This window comes from Diabrotica virgifera, chromosome 7 (assembly GCF_917563875.1).
Source record: "Diabrotica virgifera virgifera chromosome 7, PGI_DIABVI_V3a".
Classification (NCBI taxonomy): domain Eukaryota; kingdom Metazoa; phylum Arthropoda; class Insecta; order Coleoptera; family Chrysomelidae; genus Diabrotica; species Diabrotica virgifera.
The window spans coordinates 179,866,725-179,885,247 of NC_065449.1; the positions used below are offsets into that span (position 1 = coordinate 179,866,725).

General features: G+C 33.2%; 1 protein-coding gene across 1 annotated transcript in view; it reads right to left on the minus strand.

Moving 5' to 3' along the window:
• Positions 1–849: 849 nt before the first annotated feature.
• LOC126888680 (uncharacterized) overlaps positions 850–18,523 on the minus strand; it is a 47,912-nt gene continuing 30,238 nt past the window's right edge. Inside the window, exon 2 of the mRNA XM_050657045.1 lies at positions 850–1,297. Coding sequence (XP_050513002.1) covers positions 850–1,297 — 448 coding nt within the window. The remainder of the gene's footprint in view (positions 1,298–18,523) is intronic.

The following is an 18,523-nucleotide window of genomic DNA, read 5'->3' on the forward strand; positions in this document are numbered from 1 at the left end:
TTCTTTGTACATGCTCGTACCACTGCAGGGCTCTGTTTTCCAACTTTTTTGTAAATAAGCATTCTACTTTAATTCTGTTCCATATTTCCTCTGTTCTTATTATATCGTCTCTAGTGATTTGTAGACATCTTCTCAGGGAGTCCAAACCAACTGTTCTTGTTTATTTTCGTATTGTTGTTGTTATTGGCCATACTTCCGTTCCATACGGGATAATATTCAGCATAATTAGTGATAAATAACATAATTAGTTATCTGATAAATACTTTTTCTACGAGCGTGCAAATATGTCTACTTTCGCGCACGTGTTTTAGTTTAGAAAGTTTCACTTTTCCGCACGCGTTTTACTTTTCCGCACGCGTGTAGATATTTTAATATATCCTTAAAATAATTATAATACATGCAATAAACTAATATTTAGATATTATTTACTATTTTATTTCAAATGTATCTTATTGTGTTCCTGTTTTAATGAAATTAACGCGACAATTCGATGAAATAAAATTATTTTGACATAATATTCGAAAGTCAAATCGGTAGACAATAACAGTCGTTTTGAATCATCGTCATGGAAACCAAGATCGTCGTCATGCTAACCAATTATATTGAAAGTTTGGTTTTGACAACCTTGTCAAAGAATTAATTTGTGTATGTATTTTCATAATAATTAAATTAATTGATTAAGATTTGGTCATTTTTTAAAGACTGGTAGAAAAAATATTGTTCCTAACCCTTGCAGAAAGTCTCTTTTCCGCACTCGACTGCTTGCCGAACTCCCGCTTCGCGTCGTTCGGCAAACTGCAGTCGCGTGCGGAAAAGTATGACTTTCTGCACTTGTTAGGAAAATAACTATTATGTACTATAATATGAATTCTTCAATTGTTTGGACAAATGGCAGGAGAATCCGATTCCGATGAGTTGTAACACTGCTAATGTGAAACACACTGCTCGGATGTCTACAGCATGAGCTTTAGCCCATTTTCCAAATGCCGTGTCACATCCAGTATTATAGGGAGATGTGGTGGTGGCTGGTTGTGAAACATCCCGTCGTTTCCTTGCAGGTGGTTTTGGATGGGGATCTGATTTGCTAGTCTCATTGGTACTTGTACTTTGAGTAGTAGAAGTAATAGAGGAGGGTATTGCGGTAGAAGCAGTAGATATAGAAGTAGTTGATGGAGTTGGTACACTCGTTTCGGTGCTGACGACATTACTAGAAGTGGTAGAGGGTGTGGTTTTGATAGTAGTAGTAGGGGTAAAAATGGTAGAAGGGGTACTACTAGTTGTCTCAGAAAATGTTGTACTAATAGTAGGAATAACAGCGTTGCAATAGAATGAACCAGATGTACCCGCCTTCGTAGGACAGCAAAGATCCTTTTTTATTTTCGTTAGTTAGAGTGCTGTTCCATATCACTCTATGGAGTGCTTCTGTGGATTGATTTCTCCGTGCTATTTTCATTTCTGTCTTTCATTCAAGTACCATATCGGCTTATTCTTGACCCTGAATAATTAAAAGTCTTGCAACTCTTAATAGCCTCTTCTAAACTTAAGTTTAAATCTGCAACCTCGGAAACAATACACAAGTATTCGGTCTTCACATACATAGTCGAGGAAATGAAGCATTTTGGCTCGCAATTTTTTCGTCCAGCATGGATTTACTTGAAATTTTCACAGAAGGTAGGGAATAGTCCAAGGATCATTTTCTATATCATGCCGCTGTACTCTAAAACCTTGGGGGTGGTTGCCACCCCATCTCGGGGGCGGGAATTTTTTATTACATTTTAACCACGCAAATCGATATAAAGAGTAATTCTAAGAAAAAAATGTTTTTTACATTTTCTTTGTAAAACTAATATTTTTCGAGTTATTCGCGCTTGAAACTAGCAGTTTTTCGATGAAAAAATCGACTTTTTTAGACGGTTTTTTGAGAAAACCTCGAAAAATATGCATTTAATCAAAAAAACTGCACATATCAAAATTGTATCTTTTAGTAACACAAACCAAATTCTTTTTATGTAATATCTTTAAGACCAACACAAACCGAGATACGGCATGTTAAAAGTTAGCTTTTTTTGTCAAATGCATAATTTGAAATATTCAAAGTAAAATAGCGGAAAAACTTTGCATTTTTCGAGGAAAACTTAAATAATCTTTTTTAAATTATACAGTTAGCCCTTTCAAAAAATAATAATAAAAAGTTTCTATCCTGAAAATTAAGCGACTTATGATAAAAAAAAAGGTCGGTACCTGCTTTTCTCTATGAAAAAATCAGTGAAAACAACCCCCTAACTACCCTTCTTATTAAAAATTGGTCTTTACTTTTCTTTAATTCCTTTTATATTTGTATTATCAATGCTCCTAAGAAGTTTGATCTATTTAAAAGGCCTAATTTTAGAAAAATTGGAGTTTAAAGAAAAATTAATTTTTTGGAATTTCCCATTTTTCACCTTTTACTTCAAAATATCTCCGAAAATACTGGAGATACGAAGAAAATGAGGGACTACTAAATTGTAGCTTTTTTAATAACTAATATTCCCCTGTGCATAGATTTTCATTACAGTGAAGAATTAGCGAGATATAGCTGTTTAAAACCTCTATTTACGAGAAACACCCCCTTATTCGAGCCCTTTAAACCCACCCTAATTAAAAACTAAGGGATCTTACGGAATTTAGTCTACACAGTCTTATAACTCTTCAAAAATCCTACAAAGTCATGTTTGAAAAAACTTTTTGTCGCCAAAAATGAAGGAGCTGTGTTTATAAAACGAATTTTTTTTTCGAAAAATTCGGATAGTCCGCCTATGGATAATTTTCAATGTACGTATAATACCACACAACCGGTTCGTATACTGGTTCGTATGACTAAAAAACTATTTGTATTTGTACATATTTGTAAATTCGTATTTTTGTGCAAATAAATGTTTTTGCAATTCTTTAATTCTACTTTTTTTCTGTATAGATCTATTAAAATATCTACTTATAAAAACTGTAATGTTATTAAGGGTGGTTTTTAAGGTTTGAAATATTATGATCTTATATCCTAAAGTATAAAACAATCATTATTTAACCAATCAAAACCCAATTTTACCCAGATTAAAGTTTACAATGTTTTATATAATTTTTGACAATAAGGGGTAGTTTACACCCCTAAAAATAATCAACGCCCTTAAGCATGATATAGAATATAAAGTACAGAGTGAGAAGATCCTAATCCCAAATTTTTATGTAAATCGATGCAAGCCGAAATTATTCTTTTAGGATAAGTAAATTTTTTATATATAGCTCCAACAAGGGTGGTTTTAAGGGTTTGAATATTATGATAGTATATGTTAAAGCATAAAACAATCATTACGTAACTAATAAGAACCAAATGTTGACAGTATTAAAGTTTAAAATGTTATTTTATATTTTTTTACAATTAGGGGTAGTTTTCACCCTTAAAAAACCAAAAGCGTACAACAGCTCCATATAGAAAATGAACTAGAGGGTGTAATGAGCCTAAGCCCAAATTTTTGTACAAATCGATGCTGGACGAAAAAATTGCGAGGTTTTGCCATTCTTTCAGCTTCATTTCCTCGACTAATATATTTATATTGAGTCCCCGTAGCTCACACTCTTCCGTTAATTTCCTGATCATGTATTTCATATCCTCCCTGCAAAAATAACTTGGTCATCGGCGAAAAGTAGTAAATCCTTTTGAACATTTATAAAACTATTAATAAACATATTTTTAATTTAATAAGAAAAGTTTTAACTCCACTTTTGACAATAATTTGTCAAAGTTACGAAATGTGTAAATATAAATGACAACAGTGTTAGTGATACTTTTAATGTGTTCGTAAAGGACATATTATCTAGTTTCAAAAAAGACTCCCCGAACACCGCACCGGGCTAAAAATCCCCACCTAAAAATCAGAACAAAAAATTTTTATATACAAATTTTTCTTCATTTTATCCCTATCCATTTTTGTACTATAGTTACTGACATTACTGAATTTTCTTTGTTTTGTAAGAATTACTGCATATTATCAGGACATGATGCTTTCCTTCGGTTTACTTTCATCATTAAAACTAGAATCAATTAGGTTTTCTTCTTCCTCTGCTCTTGAAATTTCTGGTTGTTTAATTTTAATCTCACTTGTATTACTATGGTAACAAGATTTATGCCACACACATTTTTGCTGGTTTAAACTCCCATTGCATATAATATTATAAAATCGCTCCCCTTGGTAGATCTCACTGAAACGTCGTCAAAACAATGGTTTTTCTCAAAATAATACCAATAAATAAATTTAGTGTTACATATTATAACACTAAATGATGTTAGGAAATGATAAGAAATGTTCAGAAAAGATTAAGAGGAAATGGAAATAATCACCTAAAAGGCCAACGATATCTTATATAAAGAAACCACAGATGGCTTTAAATCTAAAAACAGCAAAGTAGTATGTAGTAGTAGATATAGATACATAACAAAAAATATATATCCACCTTGTATACTGTTACCTGGTTATGTAACATGTTTACAAGACCTGATTTTCGGTATTCACAGCAAATTTCTATGTCGAAAATAGGTTCATTTGAATGCGAAAGAAGCGACGAACTTATTCACTCCTACATAAATGTTCTATTTTACCTGCACGGAATGACGATAAAAATGTTGAATGTTCCATACGACTTGTAAGACTGTTTCCTTCGTTCTTTTGTGTCCTTTTATCTTAAATTAACAAACAAATTTTATGAATATGTTATTGGCAAAAGCGAACATTTTTATTAACTACTAGAGAGATCTGTAATCTGCCTATTAGGCAATAAGCGTTTTTTATGACAATGAAGCTGATGACATGTAGAGTCATTCCAATCATTCTAATGAATAATTTTTTTTGAATATATCTAAACCTAAGTTAAACATTGTTTGTATGAATTTATAAACATTTGCCTTAAAAAACTAAACTAAAGTCTGTGTGATGTAGATAGGTCGGATGGCAGTAGACGCTTTAGCTTACGGATTTCATTGGCATCGCGCACGTTTAGTTGGGCGATTAACCGATTTGGGTGCATTGACATTTTTTCACTATAGTTGACACCAAAACGATGTACGGCATCTTTGATGGATTCTAAAGGGATACCATGCATCATGCTGAATGATTTCGTTACTGACGTAGTAGGGAGCTTCAACAGTAGTTCGCAGTACTTTATGTTGGAATATCTGTAAGATTTTAAAGTGGCTACCAGTTCCCCACAGCTGGATGCAGTCCACACAGGTTTTAAGATTGTTTTGTATAATAATATTTTATTATTTATTGAGAATATTGAGCTGCGACCGATGAGCCAATACATGTTTCTTAATTTTAGGCCAAGTTTTTTGCGTTTAGTGAATATGTGTTTAGTTTAAGTCAGTCGTCGATCCAGGTTATGGTGGTTCCTGTTTATCTGAACCATCTCAGATAGTTAAGGGGTGGTTATTCCCTACTATAGGGATTGATGAAGTAACACTACTCACAGTATATTCATTTATTTATAAGTTGAAGTAACTACGGTAAAGAGTTGGTGGCTAAATATTTATCCGCTGTGATGTTTACCCGCTGGGATCTCAAATACCAATTATTAATCTTTACGCAATGAATTTAGAACTAATAATGTGGAATCCCCTATTTATGTTTTGGTATATATAAAAAGTAAAGTGTTTGTATTATAGATGCTGAATCAGGTTGATTATAAATAAAGAATAATATTTGCTACTACAGCTGACCTTGCATTATCGATAACTGATACACTTGTATAGTAATATGGGTCAATCATGTTTATGATAAACAACGCGTATTCGTTTACCAAGGACATTTAAATATTAAAAGAATTAGTCTTGCCCTTAATAAGATGGTTACTAAGAGATGTTGTGAATCTCAATACAAGGTGCATGCCGAGGTATGGCGCTATCAGATTGTGGAAATTGACAATTAATAAATTGAACAGGTGGGCACGTTTCTCTGCGGATGGTAAACATCACGTGTGTTGATTTCAATCCGTTTGCTTTGATACGCCATCTTTTTAACCAGTTTTGTTTAGACTAGTTTGTAGGGTCCTAGAGGCTGATGTTGGATCAGTGTGGGACGCCAAAATGGCTGTATCATCAGCAAATGTCGCAGCAGTGGTAAGTCGTGTTGATGGTACGTCTGCAATATACAATAAGTACAGGATCGGTCCAAGCACGCTACCTTGTGGAATTTCTGAATTTATTGGACGCTACTTTGTATATTCACTTCCATGTTTTATTTGGAAGTGTATCTGTCAGTGTACTTTAGAAGTTGAAAGTGGGGATGGGGCACTAGCCTCTTTAGTTTAACTTGCAATCCTTCATACCACACCTTGTCGAAAGCCTGAGATATATCGAGGAAAGCTGCTGAACAATATCTTTTACTATTCAGGTCCTTATTGATTTGATTTACCACTCTATGAACTTGCTCTGTTGTTCCGTGTTTGTTGCAGAATCCGAATTCATGATCTGGAATTATCTTATATTCGTCTATTATAGTTTTTAGCCTTTTAGCTTCTAGCTTCTCAAAACCTTGGATAGAATTGGCAGTAGACTTATCGGTCTGTAGGAAGACTCTTCTGTTTTCTAACCGTGCTTGGGTATCAGAACGAACTTGACAACTTTCCAGATGCTAGGGAAATAATTTAGTCGTAGTACAGAGGTAAATATATTTGCGAGTAATTATATATTATGCTCATTTTTCAACAAAACACGTTTTTAGGCGGTTTTTTGCAGATAACTTAAAAAGTAAGTATTTTGTCAAAAAAAAACATTTCTAGCAAAAATATAGTTTCTAATAAAGTGAAAAAATGATGAATGCATGAACTCTCTAGACTCAGTAGAAGCAAAGTTATAGCTAATGAAAAATAGGTTGATATCCGTTAAATTTCAAAGCGAATATTTCAACGTGAAATATCCAAAAAAATGACGCACTTTTTGGGGAAAACTCAGTACAACTTTTAAGTTCTTAAACAAATATTTATTTTTTAGTAACCTAGCATCAAAAGTAACCAAGTTACGCTCAAAATAAAGTTGATCAATTTTTTTGTCAAAAATACTCGGGAAAATCATCCCCTAATAAGCATATTCAATCAAATAATTATAATCAATATATTCTACCACAACCTATGGAGGTCCGCTTTTTCATTTTTAAATTACTACTACCTACATACATAATGAACCTACGCACACCACGTAAATATTGCCCTTGTTCTTTCTGCCATCTCTCAGCAACTTTTTCAGAACTTATGTAAAACAATCCTCGAGCTGTCGTCTCCTATATCAGAGAGGAAATGTCTTTTTGAAGAAACCGTGTCTAAACCTTTTGATCTAATGCTGTGACTTTGTAAGGCGCAAAATACTATAAAAGAACTGTGAAAAACCTCAGAGAACTAAAACTCCAATACGTAATCACGGCTGATTCATTATACCCGCTGGAAAGTCACTCCTTTTTCTTTTTTCAAACGTTTTGATGTGTACAAGTTCTGTTTGACACTGGAAATGCGATCCCAACTTTTTTTTTCGGGGCGGAATTTGCAGAATACATAACAAAGGAGTTTGAAAAGCGTAGACTCGCCAATGTGCTTAATTATGTAAAAGTGCTGATGAAGGAAAATCTTGGCTGTCATGAGTTTTACCATATTTTAATGTCGAAGAAAACTTGTGACGTAAAACAGCAGAAGTTCTACATGGTTTTAATACAGTTGAATACTTTATCCAACTTATGTAATATAACGTGTGATCCAAAATTATTGTCACCATAGGTGGCTCTGAACGACAGAGATAGCTATACAGTGCATGTCTATTCTTAATTCAGATATACTTTCCAGTTTACGTCAACTTTGCAGTGTACGTCAACTTAACAAGAAAAGTAAGGTTATGTAGAGATCTTGTTGGATTTTATTTATTATTGTTACTTATAATTTTGTTAATTCTTTTTATTTTTGATTAAAGTTCTGGTTTTGACTGATTTTTTATGTTTTATAATGTTAATGAAAATTAATTGATAACCAATGATATAAATTCAAATTAAAACAAGACATACGTAATTTTTTGCACGGCTAGCTTTGATCCCAATAATTGTGGATCGCTCGTTAGTTGTTCTATTTTATCTTTGCCCATGTGGCATGATTCATTTTCAAACAAATTAAATCAAAACATTAGGTGAAACGTACATCGATCATTGATGCATACTGTCTCAATTGTAATAATAGGGAACTTGCATAAAATTTTAAATTCGAAAAAAATGGTATAAACCACAACAGAACATAATTTAGAACCTGTATCAAAGATAAAAAAGTTTTGTTTGTCTTTCGTTTGGCCCCTAAAGACGACTAAAAATTCAACTTATACCAGCCACCCCAAAACTCGTCGTGACGTCACAGGGTTGTATGTTTACATTCTACACCAATTGTATATATAATTTTAAATTAGACATTATAAACGTCAGTAAAAAATACAGTTATGTGACGTTAAAAGTGTTTTTGATCGTTTGAACTATTCATAGAAAATTTGTACTTTTACAAAATGGTTGTATTTTCAATAGTAAACCTTCTTTCCTTTCCTTCAAAAACTGTATCAAACTCCAATCTCAACAAACGGGTATATATATTATTACGACGACATACGATAAATGTCATTAGAATAGAAATATTTTTCCTTTATTCCCCGACGACGAGCTGACCAAATACCCAAGTAGGTGGAGGCCAATAAACTAAAGAAGAAGAATATACGTAAATATAACCATAAACAGAACCACATAGTCAAACTCTGTGACGTCACGGGTTGTTTGAACTATTTTAAGATAAGGAAGACTTTAAATTTGTACTTCTAAGTTATGATGAGTTTTTGAAGCGTGAAATTTTGTAAATCTCATTTTTATACAAGACTGAACAGTATTATGTAATAAAAAAAAACGTGCAAGTTCCCTATTAGGAAGTTGCTGTTAATATTGTTAACATTGTATTAATTTAATACAGGGTGAGTCATGAGGAACTGTACATACTCCTACCTCGTATAGAGGCTCCTATGGGGAATAACAAATGACCATTTAAAAGTGTCTGCTCCCATTGTTTAATAATATACAGGGCGAGTTTCGCATTTTGGCAGAAATTTGTATTCGATATAATTTTTGATCGCTCAGATCGATGTGTCTCTTATTTTGGTCAATCGTTACACTATTACCACCTAATCAACTGATTTATTCAAACTAAAAAAAAATCAGGTCCGGCTTTAAAAAATTAGTCCGTTTGGGTCTTGAAAAAATTTCACCCTGTATACGCTTTTTGAAAACTCTAATATGAATTTTACAAATTAGACAAATAGCCAATTAAAATGGAATATTTATTTTTTCCCCACTTGATTACTTAATTTTTTATAAAAAAAATCAAATTTGACTATGAATGATAATTAAAAGTTTGGTAAAGTGAACCATACATTTTAAAAAAATTAACTTTTATTACAAAAATTATTTTTTTTGAACAAATATTTAATTTATGTTACCACCCAATCAACTGATTTATTCAAACTAGAAAAAAATCAGGCCGGGGTTTAAAAAATGAATTCGTTTTGGTCTTAAACAAAATTTCACCCTGTGTACGCTTTTTAGCAATTAGACAAATAGGCAATTAAAATGGCTTATTTATTTTTTCCCCACACATTTACTTAATTTTTTATTAAAAAATCAGATTTGTCAAAATCGGAATTTTAACCTAAAAATGAAAAAAAAAATCAAATCACGGTTTACTCGCTACAACTCTGTTTCATTTTAATAATTTTTTTCCTGAAATTTTTACAGCACACATCTCTTACCATTATGAAGACTATGAAAATTGTTGTAGACTTTCAGTCTTCCTCTCGTAAAAGTTATGAATTTTTAAAAATAAAAGGTGCAGATACGTGAATTGCAAAGTTAAATCGCAAAAATTAAGTGAAAAAACTATGTTAAACTATATAGTCCAAAGAGAAGTGTTATGGGGAGTTTTAGATCTAGACGTGTTATAGAAAAAAACTGGTGAAAATTTAAATTTTAAGAAAAACGTTGTTTATTTTTTTTTTATTTTTATGGTAAAATTGCGATTTTGACAAATTTGATTTTTTAATAAAAAATTAAGTAATCGTGTGGGAAAAAATAAATATGCAATTTTAATTGCCTATTTGTCTAATTTGTAAAATTCATATTAGAGTTTTCAAAAAGCGAATACAGGGTGAAATTTTTTCTAAGACCCAAACGAACTAATTTTTTAAAGCCGGACCTGATGTTTTTCTAGTTTGAATAAATCAGGTGGTTGGATGATAACATAAATCAAATATTTGTTTAAAAAAAATACTTTTTGTAATAAAAGTTAATTTTTTTAAATCTATGGTTTACTTTACCAAACTTTTAATTTATAGTCAAATTGATTTTTTTATAAAAAATTAAGTAATCGTGTGGGGAAAAAATAAATATGCCGTTTTAATTGTCTATTTCTCTAATTTGTAACTAATTTGTAAACGAACTAATTTTTTAAAGCCGGGTTTGATTTTTTTCTAGTTTGAATAAATCAGTTGAGTAGGTGGTAATAGTGTAACGATTTACCAAAATAAGAGACACATCGATCTGACCGTTAAAAAATTATGACGAATTCAAATTTCTGTCAAAATGCGAAACTCGCTCTGTATATTATTAAACAATGGGAGCAGACACTTTTTAATGGTCATTTGTTATTCCCCATAGGGGCCTCTATACGAGGTAGGAGTATGTACAGTTCCTCATGACTCACATTGTATTACCTAAGGTTGAGAAATAAAAAACTATCGAGTAACTTAGAAAAAAAAAACAATTAATATTGTTTAACAATTAAACAGTGACAGAAGTGCAAATTTTTCACAAATTGAGTTATCAACACTAGGATATTATCAACACTAGAATATCATGCAAAATTAAGGGCAAAATTAATGGTAGGGGAGCAAAGTATGCTAAATGTGCAGTCACTCAAGCGTTATGGGGACCTATTGGGTTGTGAAGAGTAGGTCTTAAAACCAAAAAAAGTTAAGTAAAGTTTTCCATTTCAGTGGGCGCTTGCCATTTTTTAATTTTTTAATTTTCCATTTCCAACAATCGTTTTTTCCGATTATATCGCCATCTATCCATAATTCGAAAAAATGTTTCGAATAAAAGTTTTTTATTTTTACGTAAGAAATCCAAATCTCAAATAAAAAATGGGAGCTCCTATTTAAGATTTTAAAGTAACTCCCCACCCCACCTCCATGGGGGGTCTTATTTGGTGCCATTCGATAGATTTTTTAAAAATATTTAATAAGTGTATTTTACAGTTTTTCGATCTGATGTTCATTTCGCGAAATATCGCGGAATTCGTATTTAAAATATTAAATTTACCCCCACCCCTCTCAGTGGGAAATCGTTTTTGGTATCATTCGAAATATTTTTAAAAAATATTGAGCATATATTTTTTAGTTTTTTGATCTGTCATTTATTTCGCGAAATATTCGCTTTTTTGTTGTGAAATTTTGGGACTCACCCATTTCCTTACGCTCGGCTCAAATCGTCAGATTTTTGAAATATATACTCTTTTGCACGTACTTAACTTACCTTATCTTAATCTGACAATTTCGAGTTTTTTTAACGATAGATTTTTATTTTCGGGCCCCTCTTAACGAACTCCCCTGTGTTAAGAGCCAATATATGATAGATGTACATCTGCAGGGTACCAGGTTTCTCCCCATATGATAATCTGACGCGCCCGAGTAGCTGCAAAAATCCCCGCTTGGGCTCCTCTACCATAAGGACAGAAGAAGTGTGGGTGGGAAGACGAAAAATATCGTGGCTTCGCAATCTCCGTGAATGGTTCGGGTGTAGTTCGATTGAACTTTTTAGGCGCGCTGCTAACAAAGTCGCAGTGGTCATGATGATCTCCAATCTCCGCTGGAGTGGCACGTGAAGAAGAAGAAGACTTTATGTTTAAAATTTATTTTTACAAAACGCACATTAAAATTTAACAGTTGACGTGATCCAGAGCTTTTTTATAATTCTAAAATAAGGACACAAACAATTTTATTTCATAAGTGGTTTCCACTCATATAATTTCAAAATTTCACCCTGTATTACAGTCGAACCCGCTTATTGGAATAGCCTTCGTGCCAAGCAAAAGTATTCTTATAACCGGGATATTCTAATAGCCGATTATTGGTTGCTGGTATAAACGTTTCGTCACCTCAAATTTGTATTCTTTAAACCGGGATATTCCTTTAACCGGTATTCTAATAAGCGGGTTCGACTGTATTAATAATAATATGCCCTATTTCCTCCTGTATTATTTATTTTTGAATATTTCTTGAACAGGCATGGGATAATAACACGAAATTTGGTAACAGGGGGTTTTTTGGGACAATAAATCTAAATTCGCCACCAAAAATGATGTATTATCCAGAGGGCGCCACATACGCCTTTACCCACTTAGCAAATATTCAAGAATAAATAACATAAAAGTTTAACTTTGACACCCTGTTATTTCGGTTATTATCAACTTTCGTATTAAGGTAAGTTAGCTTAAATTAACCTATTTTAATCTCAGGAATCTAAGGTTAAACTATGGCCCATTCTTTACCAAACACACTGTATATAGGGGAGCGCATGCCGTATCCATTTGAGCAGCTACACGGAGCACGGAGCACCAACCTAATGGATACGTACCTTTAAAGTCGCAGTTTGAAATTGTTTTTCAAATCACCCACACTCAACATCATTTCTATTTATTACAAACATGATAACTCTCCTATTATTAATTTTACGAAAAAAAATTATTCTTCATAAAAAGCTCTAAATGGTCTAAACTGAAACCTAAAATGCAATCATCAGATATCAAATTTTATCAATCTTATACGAAGTATGTCAAAAAATATGAATTTCGCTCAAGAGTTAAGTACCTTTATATTTCACAATATCAAAAATTGTTATTTTCTATGAGCGTGCAAAAAAGTCTACTTTTCCGCACGCGTTTTAGTTTGGAAAGTTTTACTGTTCCACATTACTTTTCCGCATTACTTTTCCGCGCTGAATTTAAATATTTTATTTTACTTAAAATAATTATAACACATGCAATAAACTAATATTTAGATATTATTTACTAATTTATTTCAAATGTATCTTATTGTGTTCATGTTTTAATGAAATTAACGCGACAATTCCATGAAATAAAATTATTTTGACATAATATTCGAAAGTCAAATCGGTAGACAATAACAGTGGTTTTGAATCGTCGTCATGGAAACCAAGATCGTCGTCATTTTAACCAATTATATTGAAAGTTTGGTTTTGACAACCTTGTCAAAGAATTAATTTGTGTATGTATTTTCATATTATATTAATTCAATTAATTGATTAAGATTTGGTCATTTTTTAAACGCTCGTAGAAAAAATATTGTTCCTAACTCTTGCGGAAAGTCTGTTTTCCGCACTCGACTGCTTGCCGAACTCCGCTTCGCGTCGTTCGGAAAACTGCAATCGCGTGCGGAAAAGTATGACTTTCCGCACTTGTTAGGAAATAGTTATTTTTCTACGGCCGTGCTAAAAGAGCCACTTTCACGCACGCATTTCGTTTCCGAAAGTTGCACTTTCCCGCACGGCGTGCGTGAAAGTAAAATACCTTGTAATATGGCATTATAATATATTATAATCCATGCAATACACTAATATTTAGATATTATTTACTAATTTATTTCAAATTTATCTTATTGTGTTCATGTTTTAATGAAATTAGCGCGATTATTTCATTCATAGGAGATTCTGACCAATAGAAAGCTACAGAAATCTAAATTAAATCGATAATTTTTGATAATTTCCCGTCGTCAAGTATATTACGTCAGATGCCCTTAGTTGCTAAGAAAAAATACATTCAGTGACATTAATGGCAATTAATGTTTTAAAAATTATAAAAGTGATGACTTTCAACCGTGAAATATTTATAACAATTGTGTGTTTAATTGTACTAATTTGTACTTACATAAATAAATTACAATAAAATTTTGGTTTTGAACAGTTTTATTCATGAAATAATCGCAACAAATGGTACTCGATCTCTAAAATTAATATTGAATTTTTGCCCTCGTGACACTTTGAAATAAATTAAAACTGTCAAAGTGACACTCGGGAAAAATTCAATAATTTTAGAGCTCTTGTGCAATTACTACTGATAATTTGATGAAATAAAATTATTTTGACATAATATTTAAAAGTCAGATCAGTAGACAATTATAATGGTTTTGAATCGTCGTCATGGAAACCAATATCGTCGTCGTGGTAACCCATTATATTGAAAGTTTGGTTTTGACAACCTTGTCAAAGAATTAATTTGTGTATTTTCACTTCTAAATAAAAATTGATATTTAAATTTTCCCAACTAGTGCGGAAAGTGATACGTTCACGCACGAGACTGCCGTTGACCCGAACGACGCGACAGCGGATTTCGGGCAAGCAGTCGAGTGCAGGGAAGACACTTTCCGCATGAGTTAGGAACAATATTTTTTCTAGGGCCGTACGTTTGGAAAAAAGCCACAAAAAATAGAGTTATATAAATTTTTATTTAGGAGTGAAAATACACAAATTAATTCTTTGACAAGGTTGTCAAAACCAAACTTTCAATATAATGGATTACCACGACGACGATATTGGTTTCCATGACGACGATTCAAAACCATTGTAATTATTGACTGATCTGAATTTTAAATATTATGTCAAAATAATTTTATTTCATCGAATTATCGCACTAATTTCATTAAAACATGAACACAATAAGATAAATTTGAAATAAATTAGTAAATAATATCTAAATATTAGTTTATTGCATGTATTATAATATTTTATAATGTCATATTACAAGGTATTTTACTTTCCCGCACGCTGTGCAATAAAGTTCCACTTCCGGAAACGAAATGCGTGCGGGAAAGTGGCTCTTTTAGCACGGCCGTAGAAAAATAACTATTACGAAAAATTGTTTGGCATTAAAAACTATGTGTTAATATTCAAATACATCCTTATTATCATTAGCAACGTATTTTCTTTATTTGTGCTACGTTTATTTTTGCTACATTCATACATTACAGATATATACTCATAATATATTTAATACACTTATTTTGTTTTAGGTAAGTGGTCAGTTCCAAGTAGATTCTAAAATGGTTCAGGGTAAGTTGTTTTGTTATTATTCGGGCAGTCTACTAATATAAACGGTAAACGGTATCGATTTTTTGTAACGCGGTCAAATAAATTGTATTAGATAAACTATTATCACGTCTGAGTTTTTTTAATTATTTTCTTTAGTATTAAGTGTTTTATTATTATTATTTAAATAAGTTTGTAATTAAAAAATATAAATTCTGTGTTTTCATTTATTTAGATGTTTTCTTCTTCTTCTTCTTAAGGTGCCTATCCGTTCCGGATGTTGGCGACCAGCATGGCTATCCTAACTTTGCTTGCTGCTATTCTGAATAGTCCGGTTGTCGATGTATTAAACCACTTTCTCAGGTTTTGAAGCCAAGATATTCTTCTTCTCCCTGGTCCTCTCTTTCCAAATACCTTGCCTTGAAGAATGAGTTGCAACAAGCCATATCTCTGTTCATTCCTCATAACATGGCCAAGATATTCTAGTTTGCGCTCTTTGATTATGTTAATAATCTCGCATTCCTTGCCTATTCTACGTAGAACCTCAATATTAGTCACACGATCCACCCACGAAATTCTCAAAATGCGCCTGTAACACCACATCTCAAATGCCTCGAGTTTTCTCAAAGAAGCCTCGGAAAGTGTCCAGGCCTCTACTCCGTATAATAACGTAGAAAATACATAGCATCTGATGATAGAGATTTTGGTAGCAAGAGGTAAATCGTGGCTTCTGAAAAGAGACTTCATCATTATGAACGCTGATCTCGCTTTTCCTATGCGTTGTTTTATTTCACTTGAGTGGTCCCACTGGCTGTTTATGTTGGTACCAAGGTATGCGTAGCTGTCGACCCTGTCAATTAGTTGTTGGTTAACCAAAAGCTGTGTATTTAATATTTCGCGCTTACTGACTACCATATACTTTGTTTTTTTCGTATTGAGATCAAGTCCGTATTCTCTACTTATATCTGATATGCGCGACATTATTCTTTGCAAACCATCTAGACTGTCTGCAAAAACTACAGCGTCGTCGGCATATCTAATGTTGTTCAGACGCACTCCGTTGACTAATACGCCTTCCTGTAGTTCTCCCAGCGCTTGCTCGAAGATACATTCAGAGTATATATTAAACAGCACCGGGGACAGGATGCATCCTTGCCTCACTCCTCTATCTATGGAGACTGCCTCTGTTAATTGGTCTTCCACTTTAATATTGGCAGTTTGGTTGTAATACAAATTATATATGATTCTCAAGTCTCTATCATCTACTCCCGCTTCTTTCAAGATGTTTATGAGTTTATCATGTTTTACTCTATCAAACGCCTTTTTGTAGTCGATAAAACAAATATACACTTCACAGTCAACATCCCTGCATCTTTGCATAAGCACTTGGACAGCGAATAGAGCCTCTCGGGTGCCTAAGGCATCGCGGAATCCAAACTGCGTCCATGATATCTGTTGTTCGCATTTTTTATATATTCTGCCATGTATCACCTTCAGAAACGTTTTGAGCAAGTGGCTCATTAGGCTAATTGTTCTGTAGTCTTCACATGTTTTGGCATTTACTTTTTTGGGTAAAGTTACGAAGGTCGACTTTAACCAGCTTTGGGGTATTTTTCCAGTTACGTATATTTTGTTGAATACGGTTGTTATCCATTTTATTCCTTGTTCATCCATAAGTTTTAGGAATTCTACATAAAACTGGTCAGGCCCTACAGCTTTACCATCTTTAGTTGTTTTAATAGCTGACGTGACTTCTTCAATGGTAATCGGGGGTCCTGTTTGGCATTCAATGTCTTCAATGGTATTCTGCCTTTCATCTGCAAAAGTTACTTCCACATATTTCTTCCACGTGTCTAGTTTTTCTTCCACACTTAACAGTGGTTTGCCTTGGTTATCTGCCAAACACCCAACTCTTCTAGGTTTGTATAAGCCTGCAGCTTCTTTAACTTTTTTGTGCATATTGAATGAATCGTGTTTATGTTGCAATTGCTGGATTTCCGCACGCTGTTCTCTTAGTCGTGTATCCTTAGCTATTCTAATTGCTTTTTTGATATCTTTATCTATTCTTTTGTATAATGACATGTCCTGATCTTTGGACTTTCGCCTCTCTTCCATCATATCTAAAATCTCGTTTGTCATCCACGATTTCTTCTTTATTTTTGGTGGTTTGAGGAATTTCTCACGTATGTCTTGTGAAACTGTATGCAACTTTTCTATCTCCTGGTCCATTACATCCGATTGAATAACGGTATTCAAGTTGTTCTGTATATACCGTTTTACACTCTGTTCTGTGTTTTGGTCTTTTAATAGCCTTATGTCGAATTTTGGATTGACACTACGTCTAACCTTCTTTAGCCTGAGCTTAATTTTGCCAATCAGTGGGTTATGGTCTGACTTGATATCAGCTCCTGGGTATGTCTTGACTGATGTTATGCTGTTACGGAATCTTTTATTAATCATGATGTAATCTATTTGATTTCTCACTATGCGGCCTGGAGTGTCTTGAGGTGATTTCCATGTATATAATCTTCTGTAAGGGAGTTTGAAGTAAGTGTTAGTAATCACAAACTCTTCTTCTGCCACAAATTCACCCAGTCGGTCTCCTCGCTCATTTCTTTCTCCAAGTCCAAATTGCCCTATGAATTCTCCCGATTGTCCCCTACCAATCTTAGCATTTAGATCACCCATAATCAAAGTTAAATCCTTTTTGGGGAGGCATTTTAAGGTGTTGGATAGTTCATTATAAAATGCTTCAATTATCTCGTCCGGTTTGTCAGCTGTAGGGGCATATACCTGGATAATGTTAGTTGTAATTGGGTAGGTATTAAGTTGAAGGAGGAGTATTCTTTCCGATATAGGTACAAAATTTTTAACATGTCTGGCAGTTTCTTGATTTAAGATTATACCTACCCCATTTTCGTGTCTTCCATTAGGGTTACCTGAATAATATATGTGATGATCATTAATTTTACATTGCCCAGAGTTCGTCCATCTCATTTCACTTATTCCCATTATGTCTACTGATAGTCTATCCATCTCCTTGATTGCATTATGAGTCTTACCTGCCTCGTATAATGTTTTAACGTTCCATGTGCAGATCGTGAGGTTTATCTTTACACTATATTGGCAAGGATTTCTTCTGCTGGCGACCGAGAAGGCCTTGCCGTCTTGTGATTGTCCTTCTCTGCCGGATCTTGGTATCCGAGTTCCATGATCAGTAATATCGTTTCTATGATTTGTCGTAGTCATGCTAATTGTACTAGGGGTACTCTCCGAGTCTTTAATGCAGTGGTTCCCCGTTGCCTTCTGCATCTTTATGCCGTTGACCGTATTTAGAT